This window comes from Mustelus asterias, chromosome 3 (genome assembly GCF_964213995.1).
Source record: "Mustelus asterias chromosome 3, sMusAst1.hap1.1, whole genome shotgun sequence".
Lineage (NCBI taxonomy): Eukaryota > Metazoa > Chordata > Chondrichthyes > Carcharhiniformes > Triakidae > Mustelus > Mustelus asterias.
Window position 1 is genome coordinate 127,831,638 of NC_135803.1, and position 16,950 is coordinate 127,848,587.

At 41.8% G+C, this 16,950-nt stretch overlaps 1 protein-coding gene across 1 annotated transcript in view; it reads left to right on the forward strand.

The window, feature by feature from the left end:
* dnah12 (dynein, axonemal, heavy chain 12) overlaps positions 1–16,950 on the forward strand; it is a 184,003-nt gene that overhangs the window by 121,878 nt on the left and 45,175 nt on the right. Inside the window, exons 43-52 of the mRNA XM_078203274.1 lie at positions 4–166; positions 2,256–2,336; positions 5,231–5,407; positions 6,908–7,039; positions 7,144–7,233; positions 7,355–7,495; positions 11,027–11,268; positions 12,087–12,234; positions 13,490–13,635; positions 16,095–16,309. Of these exons, the coding sequence (XP_078059400.1) occupies positions 4–166; positions 2,256–2,336; positions 5,231–5,407; positions 6,908–7,039; positions 7,144–7,233; positions 7,355–7,495; positions 11,027–11,268; positions 12,087–12,234; positions 13,490–13,635; positions 16,095–16,309 (1,535 nt within the window). The remainder of the gene's footprint in view (positions 1–3; positions 167–2,255; positions 2,337–5,230; positions 5,408–6,907; positions 7,040–7,143; positions 7,234–7,354; positions 7,496–11,026; positions 11,269–12,086; positions 12,235–13,489; positions 13,636–16,094; positions 16,310–16,950) is intronic.

The window sequence follows — 16,950 nt, forward strand, 5'->3', positions numbered from 1 at the left end:
TAGGTTTCTTCACGAGCTAAATCGCCATAATTATGTCACTCCCACATCCTACCTGGAGCTTATTGCTGCTTTCCGTCTACTCTTAACACAGAAGCGTGACACTGTGATAAAAGCTAAAAAACGATACACAAATGGATTGGATAAACTGGCATTTGCTGAGTCACAGGTAAATGAACAAGAAATAAATAAAAGACTTATAAAATCTCACATTCTTCAGCCAAAATCTTCCATCCTCTCTATTTTCTGATGCCTCTGAAACCTAAAGGATTTTGGTTGTCAGCCAAATTTTCCATTCCCATTCGCAACGGGTCCTTCCACGGATGAGACCGGAGAATCCCGCCTTTCATTTAGTTTTGAAATTAACCTGTAGTTTAGTATCCTTTCCACCATTACAAAATCATAAATTTCTCCAAAGAGCATGCTGAGACAGAGAGGCTTTTGTGAAATCATCAGTGCAGAGGAATATCCATGCATGATTAATTATAAGTTTTAATAAGGCAATTACTTGCCAGTTTAGGAATAAAAATAAAAGCCCAATCTATTTACAAGACTAGGGCTGGAATGTTACCATCCCGCCTGCCACGGGAATTGGAGTGGACGAGGGTCGGACCATGGAAAGGTCCATTGACCTTGGGTGGGATTTTAAGGTTTCGGGACAAGCGAGGCCATAAAATCCTGCCCCAGATTTCAGCCATGGCTCAGTTGGTGATATTCTTGCTTCTAGGTCAGCAGGTTGTGGGTTCAACTTCCATTCCAGGAGTTGAGCACAAAATCAAAGTTGACAGTCCAGTGCAGTACTAAGGAAGCACTGCACTGTCAAAGGAGCTAGCCTTCAGATAAGACATTAAGCCAAGGCCCTCTCAGATGAACATAAAGATCCCACATCACTAATTTGAAGAAGAGCAGGGGCATTCTTCCTGCTGTCCTGGCTAATATTTATCCTTCAATAAACATCACTAAAAACAGATTATCTGGTCATCATCATATCTATGGGAGCTTGCTGTGTACAATTGGCTATTGCAATACAAAATAGTGATTACACTTCAGAAGTAATTCATTAGTTGTAAACTGCTTTGGAAAATCTACTGGTCATAGAAGACGCTATATAAATACAAGCCTTTCTTTTCCTAAAGAAATAGATTAAGTTATTAGCCTATTCTTCAGAATCTCATGATCGATAACTCCCATAATTTTTTCCCCCGGTCGAAGAAAGTTCAGGTAGGTGCAAGGTATTTTGTCACTGTGCTTCTGTCATGTGGCAGATATTACAGTGAGTTTGTCACTAGTTTATAACTGCCCATAATTCTATGTGTACTTCTATTGAATATGCACTAAAATAGATTCATGTTTAAAGTATGCTGTTGCATGGAAATTAATTTTGAATTATGTAGTTTGATATCAACTAAGATAGGGAAGTTTAGTACTGCTCAAGTTTAAAATGTGTCTGCTGACTACTCAGCCAAGGGGCAGGCTTTTCCAGCCAAGCTCGCCCCAAAGCTGAAAATCCCACCCAAGGTCAATGGACCTTTGCATGGTCTGTGTCCCGCCCACTATGATTCTTGTGGCAGGCGAGATGGGAATGTTGCGCAGAATATCTCTGTACTGAATCAGCTCAACTTAACAATTAACTCTCCACAAACTATTTCTACAAGAAAGCTTTTCAAATTTGAAATTTATTAAATTCAATAGATTTCTAAGATTTTAAATGATTAAAATGTTAAGATTTGTATTGATGAACACAAAACTAGTCTCTCCCTTTGCTAAAGCATGATGATGCATGGTGGAATGTGGTTCCATTGACACTAACAACCATCCAGTAGCTCACCCAAATATTGTTCACTGTGTATGAACCTCAATTGTGAGCACTGGTAGGGAGGTTTTTCAATTACTAGCAATATCACAGATGATCCTGGCCAAACATGGAAACCATTGGAAAACAATCTGGAGTGGGAGACCACTGTTCCTTAACCTAATAATCCAGAAGCTACATAGCACCCACTGCTGTCCCGGTTGAGACCGCTTAACTCAGCACAGAACAGAAATTGAACCTGACAGCACAATACCAAAAAATGGAATGCAATTATCATTGAACCATCAGTGAATGAAATATTCACAACTTTACTATCATATGAGACTTTTACTTCCTTAGAAATGAATGTAGTAAAATGTTTTCCTTTTATAAGATGAAAATCAAATGGTTGTAGTATACTTGTCTATTTAAATTAAAATGAGTATTTGATGCTATGTTTGTGCAGGTGGGTGAGATGAAGCTAGAACTGATGGAGCTTCAGCCTAAACTGGAAATAGCCAAAGTCGAAAATGCTCATATGATGAAGGTAACTCCAAAACAAAAATCAATTTACACCAGAGGCTGAATATTCTTCTGAATTAGCACCATTTTAAGGGGAACTTAAAAACTGTTAATGCCATAAACTGGAGTGAAAATGTCTTCTGCCTCAAAGCTGAGAGTCAAACATTGCATCAGAATTTTCTTGCCAAAAAATTGACCGTCCCTTTAAAAAGCTTGCCGGGAGCTACATCTAAATGAAATCAAGGTGGTGTATTTAACTCCACTGGCCCATTTCCTGGTGTATGCCTCTCATTTAAACCACCACAATACTGTAAAATATCTCTCAGATACACAAAGCTTGGAGGGGGAGAGCACTTTGCATTCTACTGAAGGTTACTGTCACTTTGCCTACACGGAGATCTATTCAGTATTTTAGAGAATCTATCTCGATTTTTGTTGCTCCTTTTTGCCAGATAAATAGGAATTGAAACTTTAAAAGGGAAATAAATTTCCCAATGTTTCCTAAATGGACTTACAAAATTTACAGACCAAGGAGATTACATGTAGACTTCTCTGCATGTTATAGCCTCTGATTGTAGAATTATAAAATCAAGAATGATACAGTACAGAAGAAGACCACTTCTCTGTATTGGCTCCCCTGCTCTTTACCCTTAGCTTGTTTTCACTTCAAGTAAATATCTGATTCCCTTTTGACATTCAATGGCATTACCATCATTGAATCCCCCACTATCAACAATCTGGGGATTGCCATTGATTAGAAGCTCAACTGGACTAGCCATATAAATACTCTGGCTACAAGAGCAAATCAGAGGTTAAAAATCCTGTGGAAAATAAATCATCTCCTAGAATCCTACAGTGCAGAAAGAGGCCATTCGGCCCATCGAGTCTGCACCAACCACAATCCCACCCAGGCCCTATCCACATATCCCTACATATTTACCCACTAACCCCTCTAACCTATGCATCCCGGGACACTAAGGGGCAATTTAGAATGGCCAATCAACCTAGCCTGCACATCTGCCTCTTCCGGCTCCTGGTCTTGCTCGGAGTCCGGGTGTTCTTCTGCAATTGCTGCCAGTGCTACAGCATTTGTCCTTTTGCGTGCCTTTGCAAGTATCCTGCGCTTATCCGAGATTTGCTTGGGTGTCTTAGATGTTAATACACTTTTAATGTCTTTATTAATGCACCTGGATCCAGCAAATCTAGCGTCTAGCTCTTCGAGGAGTGCCTCCTCCTCCTCGGACCATACATCTCTATTCTTGCCCCGCTTGGTTGAGGTTTTGGGCAGTGCTTTCTTCGCGCATTTCTCATTGCGAAGTACAGGATGTCGGTGTCTCTCGTGTTGGCCTGCACATCTCCTGACAGCCCAAAGCCTGTCCATTAACTACAAGGCACAAGTCAGGAGTGTGATGGAAATCTTTCCCCTTGCCTGGGTGAGTGCAGCTCCAACAAAACTCCAGAAGCTTGACACCACCCAGGACAAAGCAGCTCACTTGATTGCTACCCCTTCCACAAACATTCAATCTCTCTGCCACCAATGAACAGTGGCAGTCGTGTGTCCTGTCTACAAGATGCACTGCAGGAACTTACCAGTTCCTTAGGCAGCACTTTCCAAACCCAAGACCACTGCCATCTAGAAGCACAAGAGCAGCAGATACCTGGGAACACCACTACCTGGAGGTTCCCCTCCAAGTCACTCACCATCCTGACTTGGAAATATGTCGTCGTGCCTTCAATGTTGCTGGGTCAAAATCCAAAATTCCCTCCCTAACAGCACTGTGGATGTACCTACATCTCAGAGATTACAGTGTTTCAAGAAGGCAGCTCACCACCACCTTCTCAAGGGCAACTAAGGAGGGCAATATATGCTGGTTTAGTCAATGACGTCCACATCCCATAAATTAATAAATTAAATCCTTAGCATCAAATTCCCATCACTCCTGTGCTCGCTGATTTACAATTGGTGGGTTTGCATAATTATCAGGTTGCCACCCGCTATGGGCAGGAACCCAATCAGGGCCAGTGGGGTGGGGTGGATGAATCCCAATTGCCTTGACGACCGTTGGGGATTCTTAATTTTGGCGAATGCCCCATTCTGCAGGGCACGGGATTCCCGCGAGATGTCTCACGAGGCTGGAGAATCCAGCCCTCTGTGTCTGGAGAATCCAGCCCTCTGTGTCTGGAGTTACACCTAGGCCAGACCAGTTAAGGATTCCTTCCCTAAAGGCTGTTTGTGAGTCAGATGAGTTTTTACAACAATCAACAAAAGTTTGTTTCATGGTCACCAATACTAAGACTGGCTTTCAATTTCAGATTAATAATTGAATTCAAATTCCACCAACTGCCATGTGGGATTTTAACCCATGTCCCCAGCATATTGGCCTGGGCCTCTGGCTTAAAAGTCCAGTGAAGTTCCCACTACGCCATTGTCTGCCCTTTCCTTGCTGAATTGCTGATTACGGCTGAACTTTTCCTTTAGAAAAGGAAAGGATAGAATCTGAATGATAAAGACACTTGCCCCAGATGAATACATGCTACCCATGATTATAAGAATTATAGATGCACTGTTTCTTAAGCAAAGTGCCCTTGCTAAAAGTGCTTTTGTGGCAGTAATTATTTTGTGTATGTGTATTTCTTTAATCCCAGATGATTACAGGGAATGAGTGTGGTGGGGGGAAGAAGGTGAATGCAAACCCTATCAGTTGTGGAGGATATGTATTTGCAATGGTTACTTTACTTATCCTGGCCACCCTTGTAAGGTCATTGATTTTTATTCTGCATTGTTGGGATGGTGGAGGTTATGTAGGTCCAGAATTTTAAAAATGAAAATTTAAAATTTAATGTTTTGATTAAATGGTAGCTCATTTCTTTATAATAATTGGTCAATATCTGTATTCATGTTGTTGCTTATTTCTCAAGGTGATAGAGGTAGAGTCTGCAGAGGTGGAGGCAAAGAGCAAAGTCGTAAAGGTAGATGAAGAAGCAGCTACTGAGAAAGCAAGTGAAGCCCAGGCTTTGAAGAATGAGTGTGAGAGTGAGCTAGCAGAGGCTATTCCAGCTCTGGAAGCAGCTCTTTCTGCCTTGGATACGTTGAAGGTAAATCTCAGAATCAACTGATTAAAAACAATCATCTTTTTAGTATCAATTTCAAAAATATAATTTGGGGTTTAGTAGTTCTTTTCAGAAAGTGACAAGTTTTATGCACTATGGCAGAACAAGCTAGACCTTGAGGAGTTTTTAAGTCCCACAAATGGGATAAGCTCCAACTTGTATCTCAAAATGAGAAGCAATTCAAATGTGTCAAACTTCAACTTTGAAGGAGAATCTGATTTATTTCAAATGTAGATGATTTAGATACAGCTGTTTCTTGAAGGAAATGGTGCAAAGGATATTTTGCCACTCTTCATGCATTTAGTGAGTGTTTTCTCTGCGTACTGCGTCATTTCTAAATGTAAGAAGTCTTATAACACCAGGTTAAAGTCCAACAGGTTTATTTGGAATCAGGAGCTTTCGGAGCACCACTCCTTCATCAGGTGAGTCAAGGAGCGGCGTTCTGAAAGCTCATAATTCCAATTAAACCTGTTGGACTTTAACCTGGTATTATGATACTTCTTACTGTGCCCACCCCAGTCCAATGCTGGCGTCTCCACATCATTTCTAAATGTGGTGCACAGACAAAGGGTGTTGACAGGCAGGAAAGGATGAGCAAATCAAGCCTACCCCAAAGATTCCATGACCTGTCTGACTATGGAGGATGACAAGCTGTGTATAGGCTGCATTTTGAAAAAGCAGCAAACTTTAATTGGAACAGTTGTCAATAGAAACATTGATACTACATTATTCAGACAAACAATTTGACAACTGAAGTTGGAATTGTATTATTCCATCTGGGCCACTGTTTAGATAGCAAAAGAAAATGTCTCAAGGTGCTACTCAGAGGTGTCATCTGATAAAATAGATGCTGATCCAAAGAAGAGGTGACCAAAAACTTAGTCAAAGAGACTAATTTAGGGAGGAATTTCAGAGCATGAGTCTGAGCAGTTGAACATATGACTAACAAATGTGGGGCACAGTAAGAAGTCTCACAACACCAGGTTAAAGTCCAACAGGTTTATTTGATAGCACGAGCTTTCGGAACACTGCTCCTTCATCAGGAGTAGCGCTCTGAAAGCTCGTGCTACCAAATAAACCTGTTGGACTTTAACCTGGTGTTGTGAGATTTCTTATGTGCCCACCCCAGTCTAATGCCGGCATTTCCACATCAAAGATTGGGGCAAGGAGGTGAGGGGAATGCACAGGAGGCCAGAATCAGCAGAATGGATTGTTAGGATAGGTATTATAGGACTGTTTTCTTTTACAGAGATAGGGAGGTTTCAAACCCAAGCACAAGAATTTCACATTTCTGGATTTGTGGGGACTGTGAGCCACTATAGGTCAGTGGTGGCAGGGGTGATGAACAAATTAGAAAGTAGTATATTTTGGAACAATTTAAACTAAGTTGTACTTTTTTTGCATTTAAACATTGTAAGTAAGGCAACACCTGCTTGAACTCCAGTGACTGTGTGCATAAATATATGTGTTCAATTTACATTTTAGCCATCTGACATCACAATTGTTAAATCAATGAAGAACCCGCCACAGGGAGTCAAGCTGGTGATGGCTGCTATCTGTGTCATGAAACTCATCAAACCAGAAAAAATCAATGATCCTTCAGGAAGAGGGGAAAAGGTAAAATTTAAAGCAGCAAGACATTCAAGTTCTTCTGACAAAATATGCAATTTGGCAGCAGATTTAAAAATTATAAGAATGTTTCCATTTGGCTTATTTTTAAGATTTTAGATTACTGGGGACCCAGTAAGAAGTTACTGGGTGACATGAATTTCCTGAGAGATTTGAGGGAATACGACAAAGATAACATTCCAGTAAGTTTAACTATATATTTGTTTATTTTTATACATTTATTTTTTAAATATTTGATATTAGTCAATTGTCACATGAATGCTGTCACAGTAACATGCACCATTGCTTTGTTCTTCTGTTCAGGTTGCTGTCATGCAGAAGATACGTGCTGAGTATCTCACCAATCCTGACTTTGACCCACAGAAGGTGGTTAAAGCCTCATCTGCAGCAGAAGGCTTGTGCAAATGGATCCTTGCCATGGAGGTGTATGATCGCGTAGCAAAGGTAGTGATTTGCTGCTATACATGGCCAAAGCTGTGAGAACAGCAAAATGAATATCTCGAGGAGAATAGGTTCCATCATTGTATGGCTTGCAAAAATGCTCATTATGGTGATAAGGATAACATGATTGATTTCTACTTGCTGGGCTACTTTACATATGCAAATTAGATATTTAGAAAACAAAACTTCCCTGATAACTCAAAAAAACCTTATCAGAATTAAGGAGAAGTATGACGCCGCTTTTGGTGAGACACTAATGAAGTGATGTCTGGTTCCAAGCTGTAGAGCTTCAGTATCATGTCAGGCTCTCTATTATGGCTTTATAGGGCTTGCACTTGCTCCATTCACCTCTCATAGAATCCCTACAGTGCAGAAGAGACCATTTGGCCCATCCAGTCTGCAACAACTCTCTAATAAAGCATCTTGCCCAGGCTGTCTCCCCCACCCTATTCCCGTAACCCCACACATTTCCCATGATTAACCTGTTTAACCCACACACCTTGGGACACTAAGAGACAATTTAGCATGACCAATCCACCTACCCATACATTTTTGGACTGTGGGAGGAAACCGGAGCATCCAGAGAAAATGCACGTGAAGAATGTGCAAACTCCACACAGTCATCCAAGGCCGGAATCGAACCCGGGTCCCTGGCGCTGTGAGGCAGCAGTGCTAACCACTGTACCACCATGCCACCCATGTGCAAGTGAAAGATATACCTGCCAGAAGGCTTCTCTCACCCTTTTTCACCACAAAAACTCTCTTAGCCATTTAGCTGAACACGCTGGGGACTGCTGTTTTTGGACCTTAGCCACAATCTCCTGCATCCCATTATCCCGCTCCCCACCTCTGAACAACTGCTGCTTTCAACCCCTTTAGGTGGGAAAATGCCAACATTTTCTGAATTTCATGTTTTCATGCAGTTGTCCAGATGATTTGCTACCCTCTCAATTCCCACCCCCCCACCCCCAAAACAACGATTCATGTCCTTACAATCAACCTTTGTAATTTCCTTCCTTTCCCCATGTTGCTAAAAGGATCACGAACAATCTATATATAGTCACTGCCCTTGCTATTTTCTGAATTCCCACCTGCAAGGATGGTTTTATCTCTGAATTTTCCACCCTCATTATTAGACAGCTATTAACATATTCCTTTACCTTAGAACAGTGGTTCAAAGTGTGGTCTGGTGCTCCAGGAGGGTCCTCGGACTTAAAGTTTATTTATAAAGTTTATTTATTGGTCACAAGTAAGGCTTACATTAACACTGCAATGAAGTTACTGTAAAATCCCTCTAGTCACCACACTCCAGTACCTGTTTGGGTCAATGCACCTAACCAGCATGTCTTTCAGACTGTAGGGGGAAACTGGAGTAGCTGGAGGAAACCCACGCAGACACGGGGAGATCGTGCAACTCCACACAGACAGTGACCCAAGCTGGGAATCAAACATGGGTCCCTGGCGCTGTGAGGCAACAGTGCTAACCACTGTGCCACCATGCTGTCCAGTTCAAAATGAAAATCACTGACGCGCAATGCCACAGCTGAGGCCATGCATGAGAACAGACCAGAACCCTCACCCACACCACTCGCATAATGTTACACAACTAGAATAACTCCCTTGTGCGTAAGCAGCGACAATGTAGTTTTATAAGAAAGATTTATATTGTTGCAACATACAACTGCAAAATTCGATTGGGGGTGAAAACGAAAAACAATTCACCTGTACATGGAGCCTGACATGAGACTGAAGCTCTCTAGCTTGGAACCAAACATCACTTCATTAGTGTCTCTGGTCCATACTTCTCCTTAATTCTGATAAGGACCAGTAAATAGTCTGCAGGATCTTTTGCCCCGTCTAATTTGTCCACGGACTGAAAGGTTTGAGAACCACTGCTTTAGAACCATGAAAGTTTACAACACAGAGGGAGGTTGGACAGTCCATTGTGCCTGCATGGCTCTTTTCTATAGCAATCCAAAACTAATTGAACTATCCTAGTGTCTCCCCTTAGTGATGGATTTTCCTCAGCTTCAACTATTTATCTAATTTTTCCTTGGGCTACGTGAGGGTAGATTTTCCTGTTTGTTGCACCTAGGAAGTTGCCGTTTCCCTGGCATGGTGAAGAAGGAGCAGTAGAAATAAAATGCATTAATACACGGCACTAGAATTTCCTTGGGTTTTCCTACATCACTAGGCTACCTGCAACTGTAATAGGCATTTTAACGGGTTTGAGGAGGGTGTTCACTTTTGGTTGGCTGGGTGTAGTGCAAGGGCCTGCACCAGACTTCCAAGGACCTGAGGTTTTCTGTGTCCTGGCACTACCCTTAATATGAAACAAACAAATAAAACTTTGATTTTTAATCCCTTCCCTAGATCTAGAGGATTGTTGGCCTGAAGTTGGTGTGAGAGAAGTGGGTTTCAATTCATGGGGCACTTCCACCAGCACTGGGGAATGAGGAAGCTGCACCATTGGAACGGAATTTACCTGAACCCCACTGGCATTAGTACCGGATGAATTGTATAGCTATAGAGATGGCTTTAAACTAAACAATAGAGAGGAGGGCTTACATAAAGGGAGACTTGGAAAGTTGAAGAGAAAGGGCGAGGCAATAATGCAGTTTAGCAAAGCAGGTAATGACGAGCAGAGTGTGACAGGAAGACATGGTGTATAAATATAGGAATGCATCAGCAAATAAAGTCAGAATAGTGAAAAATGGGAAACAAATGGAAGTTAAAGGTGTTTGAATGCTTGCAGCATTTGTATTTGTAACAAAATGGATGAACTGACAGCATTAATGATGTATGATATGATAGCCATTACAGAGACATATTTACAAGATAATGAAGGTTGGGTCCTGAATATTCAAGAAAACAGGGAAAAGAGGTGGGGTAGCTTTGTTCATACAGCACGTGATGAGTACATTTATGAGAAAAGATCTATTTTCGGATTGATGTGGAATCAGTTCAAAGAACAAAGAAAATTACAGCACAGGAACAGGCCCTTCGGCCCTCCAAGCAGACGGAGTATAATGTGGAAAATATGTCCACTTTGGCAGGGAGAATAGAAAAGCAGAATATTGTTTAAATGGAGGGAGATCACAGAATGCTGTGATACAAAGGGATCTGGGTGCCCTTGTATGACTCACAGAAGTTCGCATGCAGGTACAGCAAATAATTAGGAAGGCAAAATGGAATGTTGGCCTTTATTGCAAGAGGGATTGAATATAAAAGTGGTTGTAGATGTTGGATTCGCTCATGTTCCTTCTACCTTTTGGACATACATTGAGTATTCATATAGGAAAATTGGCAGTGCACTTGCCTCTGCATCAACTACTTCCTGTAGCAAAATGTTCCATACTCCAACAACTGTTGGGTAAAGAAATTTATCCAAACCTCTTATTCTCCAAGCGGCAATTTTATATTGATACCCATGTCATTATACTTCATTGGAACTTCCTTTTTTTCAGGAAATGTAAATACTGCAGTTGGTGCTGTGATTAAAAACAAAAATGATCTATGACACTGTGATTTTAGGTTGTTGCTCCAAAAAAGGCTCGTTTGAACGAAGCTCAGAGATCTTTGGCTCAGACAATGGAAATTCTAAACCAGAAGAGAGCTGAGCTTAAGGAAGTTGAAGATCACCTTGCTGATCTGAAGAAGACATTTCAGGATAAAACCGAGGAAAAAGCGCAACTTGAGTTCCAAGTAGACCTGTGTGCGAAAAAGCTGGAGCGAGCAGAGAAACTGATTGGAGGACTGGGGGGAGAAAAATCAAGGTTAGTAGCTGAAAAGCTCAGGTTTTTGCTAGTTTGCTTTGATTTTCGGGTAAAGTGACAGGGAAACATAATTTTGGGCCAATTTCTACCCCTGGCCATTATAGGTATGTTAAAAAGGCATGTTGCACCTGCTGAGGACCACTGTGTTCAAATCTCTTGACTTGTGATGGGAACCAGAAGGGGAAATGGAAAATCCTAGGGTCTGTGATGTGCATCCAGAAAAAATAAATATTAGTTCCAGTGTTCTGGCTGGAAATCCAGAAAACAAGTGATCAAGTTAAATTGAATTCAATCCTGTTCACTGGGATATCTTGAAATTTGTTTATAGTTCTTCCTGATTGTAGACTGAGTGGTCACGTGATGATGTGATGACACGGCTACTTAAGGGGTCACGTGACTGAAGTACAGTTCTGCCCGAAGTGCGGACAGAAGACAAGCATGTAAGAACTGCTCAGAATAGTGAATCAACTTTATTAAGTCCTTGGTTGCCAGTCATTGGAACCCAGCACTTGCACACTGATTTTAGTGATAAATTTGATGTCATCAAGAATAAAGTGGACTTGCTTTGATATTATTGACTCTTGTTGCTTTCACCAACACACCTTCAAAAAGTTTGCTTTGAATCAAGTAAGGATCATCCTGACTCGAAAAGTTGGCTCTATTCTCTCTCCACAGATGCTGTCAAACCTGCTGAGAATTTTCAGCATTTTCTGTTTTTGAATTAATTTGCTTACATTAGCCCACATGTACAGAACTTACTGGTTTATTTCTCTTGAATATATAAATCATTTCTGAAATGTTATCTTATTAATCTCTAGGTGGTCAAAGGCTGCTGATGATTTACAGAACATATACGATACCTTGACTGGGGACGTGTTAGTTTCAGCAGGTGTCATTGCTTATCTTGGAGCTTTCACTGCAGCTTTTCGTCATGAATGTATTGTTCAGTGGACCAGCATGTGCAAGGTATTTGAGACAGCGTAGACTGAAGAATATATGTTTTGCAGATTTCACCAACTGCAGTTGGAGTACATGTTGCTACCACCTGCAGATACCTTTATTGATTTGCTCACTCTTTGCTGTGAGTTCTATATACTGCTTTGTACTTTACTTGCTATAGAGTTCTCTGATGTGAATGGTGAAGTCTATAAACATATTAAGAAACCCCACCAAATTATTTGTAGCAAACTGCAGAACAGAAATTTAAGGCAGCTGAAATCAACCTGTTAGATAAAAGCTTGGGTTCCTTTCTTTACCACTCTCATTGCTTTAGACCTTCATGGACAATCCAGGACAGTTTCAAAAATCACCTGAAGAAGCACCAATATAAGATATTTTAAACTGTTAAAGGATCTAGTTTGGGGAGTGGATTAACTCTTAATATTTTCTTTTCAATCCTTTTGCTTAAATTTCAATTCAGTCCAGATTGCAGGGTTAAAGTTCCCTGTGAGCTCCAATGGCAATATAGAAATTCTGAAAAAACACAGCAGATTCAACCTTATATTAACTTTATTAAGTCCTTGGTTGCCAGTCATTGGCGGCACGGTAGCACAGTGGTTAGCACTGCTGCTTCACAGCTCCAGGGTCCCGGGTTCGATTCCTGGCTCGGGTCACTGTCTGTGTGGAGTTTGCACATTCTCCTCGTGTCTGCGTGGGTTTCCTCCGGGTGCTCCGGTTTCCTCCCACAGTCCAAAGATGTGCGAGTTAGGTTGATTGGCCATGTTAAAAATTGCCCCTTAGAGTCCTGAGATGTGTAGGTTAGAGGGATTAGCGGGTAAATATGTGGGGGTAGGGCCTGGGTGGGATTGTGGTTGGTGCAGACTCGATGGGCCGAATGGCCTCCTTCTGCACTGTAGGGTTTCTATGATTTAAGTTGATCTTTCTCTACATCCTAGCTACGACTGCAACACAATATTCTGCACCCTCCCCTTTCCTTCTCCCCTATGTACTCTATGAACGGTATGCTTTGTCTGTATAGTGTGCAAGAAACAATACTTTTCACTGTATACTAATACATGTGATAGTAATAAATCAAATCAGTATTGATATCCTTCATGTTTTTGAGAAAAAAATGGTACTGCTCCTATCTGCATTCCATTTTCATTTTAAGGCTGTTTGCACAAATTATCTGATATTTTTTCATTAGACTAGTAGTGTTAGGTATTTTTATTTTTCTTCCTAAATAAACTTCAGTAATAGACTCTGTTTCCTTTGTTCACAGTCAAAAGATATCCCTTCTTCAGGTGATTTCTCCCTCAGCAAGACTCTGGGCGATCCTATAATCATTAGAGCTTGGAACATTGCTGGATTACCCACAGACAGTTTCTCAGTTGATAATGGTGTGATTGTCAGTAACTCTAGGAGATGGTAAGTACTAAATACATCGATGTTACGCACTAAAGTTTGCCAACTTGTAAACTGGTGGCAAATGCCACTGGTGGCTTCCTGAAATCAACCTGTTAGATAAAAGCTTGGGCCCCTTTCTTTACCATTGTCAGTGCTTTAGACCTTCATTGCAGATCTGTTTACTGCAACAAACAGTTGCAGTAAGCTGTGGGGGCCACGATTCATGATAGACCTCCCCGAACGTGGGGAGCTACTCTAAACCCTGCTGGAATGAAGTACTCCTGGCGGGGTGAAAGATGTCAGGCCCGATAATCACATGCAAAATATATTTAAACTACATTAAAAAAAGATTCAAATGACTTACCTGCCTTCCCGCCGGTTTCCAGCATGGTCTCGACTGCGACTGTTCTCCGGCTCTGGGAGACACACGTGTTCCCGGCGCATGCATGAATCCCACAAAATGGCCGACACGCGATTCTCCCAACCGGACCTGCCAGAAAAGTTGTGGGTCCAATGGGAGAATCAGGCCCTGCGTTTCCATTGAGGTCATGATGTGGAGATAAACCTGTTGGACTTTAACCTGGTGTTGTTAAAACTCTTACTGTGTTTCCATTGAGGGCCAGGAGACTCTCTTGGAACATCCTGAGAAGGGAACAAGAGCAGGTGACTGGGAGGGGGGGATCAATTTCCAGAGTCTCATCTTGAGGACCTGACAGCAGTACTGCAAGAGTGCAATGACTTTGTGTAGGTGACCAGTGTCAGTGAATGTATCCTCACTTGGTAGCTATTACTCACCAACCTCTCACTGTTTGGGGCACCACAAGCTTGTCACTCATCCACCAACAATCCTTAAAGGTCAGGTCTCAGGCCTAACATCCAGATATTCCACCTCACTCTCATTTCCACCAATGATGTGAGCCTCACACTTTACTCTCGCAGCCTCCACAAACCTCCAGCGGTTCAGCTATGCAAGGTATATTATCCAAACATTGATACACTGACTGACATTCCTCCCTCTCTCGTGGGACATATGGCTCATAATAAGAGGCAGCAAAACACAACCATAGAATCATGGTGCAGAAAAAGGGCATTCAGTCTTTTGTGTCTGCTGGACAAAAAAGAGAAAAAAGAAACCAGCCGCTCATTTTAATCCCATTTTCCAGCACCTGGTCCATAGCCTTGCAAAGTCTCTCACTCTCTCTACCCCACTCAATATCTTCCTGTTTATTGAGTATTCACTTGCTTTGTTTGCCCTCCACAAGATGCATTACCTGACACTTTTCCGGCTTGAATTCCATTTGCCACTTCTCTGCCCACTCAACAAAACCATTGATATTATTGTGGAGTTGATAACTATCCTCTTCACTATCAAATACACTGCCAATTTTTGTGACAGAGACACGTTCCAGCAACTATTGCAGAGCTCTCCACAAGTGGTCTGGACAGTGGAGCCAATGGCCTGCTCCATGATGCTGCTGGTGGCAGCATGGCTGTCATAGGCATGTTGTTCTCAGGTGATTGGCCATGTGTATAGGGGATATCTCTGGTCTCCCAGTAGTCAGCCTCTGGTTCTTCATGGTGACCTGAAGATAGCATGAACATCAGCCTGCCTTAGAATCAAGGGATCATGACTGCTGCGCAGAAAATAGGCATTCATCAACATGATCGTCTGGACATGGTCACCCACAAATTGCACATTGATGAGGTTGAACGCTTTGCAGGTATTGAACATTTCTTCATTTGCATGTGTAGGCCACAGAGCCATGTGCATACAGTCAATGGCTCCCTACACCTTGGGAATTCTGTTAACCTGGCGCAACCATGTTCCTGGTCCTCCTGCTTCTGTCTGGTTAAAGACATGAAAATGAAGTCTCCTCTCCTAATGAACAGAGCCTCTGTTACCTCTCAGATGAAATGGAGTGCATATTCAATTAAAAGTGTAAAGGACACAGCAGTCACTTGACCTGTGCAGTCCAAGTTCGTAGATCTTGGCCGGAATTTTACTGGCCGCCCGCCATGGGAATCGGAGCAGGCGAGGGACAGAACATGGAAAGGCCTGTTGACCTCAGGCAGGATTTTCCAGTTTTGGGATGAGCGGGGCCGTAAAATCCCACCTCTTGTGTCATAAATCATCTTTGATTTTTTCCAGCATTTTCTGTTTTTATTTCAGATTTCCAGCATCCGCAATATTTTGCTTTTATCTTGTGTGAGATCAGCCTGAGAGTCTGTTTGACATTACAATGTACCCATTGTCAAAGGTTCCGCTGCACACTACGCCCAAGTCTAGCACCCTTCTAAGCAAGACTGTGTTCTGTGCAGACTGCTCACCATTTTGAGTGCCTTCAGCTGGCTCAGCAACACCAAGCAGCCAAATGTTGCAGCCAATGGTACAAATTGAAGTACAAATTACACCTGTGGAAAATATTTACATTGATTTCTGCTGTAAAGGATTAACTATTTTGTTGTTGTACTGATTTCAGGCCATTAATGATTGATCCACAAGGCCAAGCCAATAAATGGGTGAGAAATTCTGAGCGTGACAATAAACTGAGTATTGCTAAGCTGACAGACTCAGATTACATGCGAACACTAGAGAACTGTATCCAATTTGGCACACCTCTCCTACTGGAAAATGTTGCTGAGGAACTAGACCCTTCACTTGAGCCTCTTTTGCTCAGACAGATTTTCAAACAAGGTATCTAACTGCTGCTGTCATTTTCGAAACAAAAATTACTTGTTCAAAAACGTTCATGCAAGTATCTCTAGTCGTCTACTTTGAATTGAAGTAGAGTGAATCAATATTATAACTGAATATTTTCAAATTATAAAACTTTTTTTGAATTTTCATGCTTCATGCAACACTCCCACTTTTCAAATGAAGGTATCAAGTTTTCTTTTCGCTTACCTAAACCAAATTATGTTTGCATGAAATGATCTGGGCTGTTACAAGTATAGAATCATAGAGGTTTACAGCAGGGAAACAGGCCCTTCGGCCCAACTTGTCCATGCCATCCTTTTTTTTAAACCCCTAAACTAATCCCAATTACCCGCATTTGGCCCCCATCCCATTTTACCCATGTAACTGTCTAAATGCTTTTTAAAAGACAAAATTGTACCCACCTCTACTACTACCTCTGGAAACTTGTTCCAGACACTCACCACCCTCTGTGCGAAAAAATTGCCCCTCCGGACACTTTTGTATCTCTCCCCTTTCACCTTAAACCTATGCCCTCTAGTTTTAGACTCCTCTACCTTTGGGAAAAGATATTGACTGTCTAGCTGATCTGTGCCCCTCATTATTTTATAGACCTCTATAAGATCAACCCTCAGCCTTCT